Raw genomic sequence first — 1,486 nt, 5'->3', positions numbered from 1 at the left:
TCGACACGACATGGGTAATCGACACGACATGGGTAATCGACACGACATGCGTAATCGACACGACATGGGTAATCGACACGACATGGGTAATCGACACGTCATGGGTAATCGACACGACATGCGTAATCGACACGACATGGGTAATCGACACGACATGGGTAATCGACACGACATGCGTAATCGACACGACATGGGTAATCGACATGACATGCGTAATCGACACGACATGGGTAATCGACTGCAATTAGCAATCAGTGATGAATTGCCCAACATGCCTTCATCGCTCTTATGCATGGAAATTGACTAAACATATTTGAACCACGGCTATATACCTCAGTACACATATAATTGACACTCATTCCCAGGCCTTATGTCTTATTTATACAGGAGCATGCAGGGAGGCTTAAGTGGGATGGCCACTATAGGAGGCATTGCTATAAATGTGCAAATGGACTGGCAGCATACAGCACAGGAGACTCACAGCCAGATAAACCATGTCCCTCTCTATCAGATCTGCCAACTTGCTGAGCAAGTGACCACGTGCTGAAGCGTCCATGCGTCGCCATGGCGATCCCAGCTCCCCGGCTTTCTTAGCGGCAGCCACTGCCTTGTCAACATCTGCCTGTTAATGCAAACATATAAGTAACATAAATCTATCATATATATAAATAGATACATGGGTCAAACTTCGCCAGCAGAACATACAGTGGTTCCCCAAAAAATTGTACCATGAACCCACATCTGTGCCTTAATTACCTAGTTTGCCCCTGTGCCTTTTTCACATGCAATTCCATGTGGTGTATGTGTCCTTCTTTATCCAACAAAACGTGTTGTTAAAAAATAAGTGGCCTTGATAAAACCTCTTTCATGGGAATTTTTGCTTCGCTGCACTAAACTTTGCGATTCACAGAAAAGGCATAAAAGCTGCATGCCCCCATATACACCACGCATGCATGCATGACCCTGACGTTCATGACTTATTCTTGTCCGCACGCAGACGTTTACTGCGTTTGATTTGCTTCCTCAGAGCCACCTGGGTAAACCTGGGTAAGAAATCGAACGCATCTGGGTTAAGGAAGATAAACGAAGGGTTTTTGCGTTAACCCGGGTTAATTATCATCATGGATGCCAGTGACAAGAAAAAAACAAAAAATAGCAATTGCAATCTTATTATTAATGAAATCTAAGAATGAGATTGAGCAAACACACGCAGTCATTGACAGTCATGCTGCATTACTGCTTGAAGAGAGCCATAGGCATAGCAGACGAGACAAGGTTCCTCTGATCGAAAATTATGTTGAGGTCACCGTTCAGAGCTATTCACCCTCTGGTTTTAAATCCCATATCTACGGGGCGCCATGCAGGACAGGGCTCAATTTTGTCTAACAAAACTCAATTCTGTCTCACAAAACTCAATTCTGTCAATCCTGTACCACAAAACACAATTTTGTAAACACAAAACTCAATTCTGTCAATCCTATCCCAC

At 43.9% G+C, this 1,486-nt stretch overlaps 1 protein-coding gene across 1 annotated transcript in view; it reads right to left on the bottom strand.

The window, feature by feature from the left end:
* Positions 1–619, bottom strand: part of LOC106819621 (retinal dehydrogenase 1-like) — a gene marked incomplete at its 3' end in the record, with an annotated part of 9,364 nt that extends 8,745 nt beyond the window's left edge. The window contains exon 1 of the mRNA XM_014824230.1: positions 482–619. Coding sequence (XP_014679716.1) covers positions 482–556 — 75 coding nt within the window. The remainder of the gene's footprint in view (positions 1–481) is intronic.
* Between the last annotated feature and the right edge of the window lie 867 nt (positions 620–1,486).

Source organism: Priapulus caudatus, unplaced genomic scaffold (genome assembly GCF_000485595.1).
Source record: "Priapulus caudatus unplaced genomic scaffold, Priapulus_caudatus-5.0.1 Scaffold3842, whole genome shotgun sequence".
In the NCBI taxonomy this organism is placed as follows: Eukaryota; Metazoa; Priapulida; class Priapulimorpha; order Priapulimorphida; family Priapulidae; genus Priapulus; species Priapulus caudatus.
This window is presented reverse-complemented; position numbering and strand designations above follow the sequence as displayed.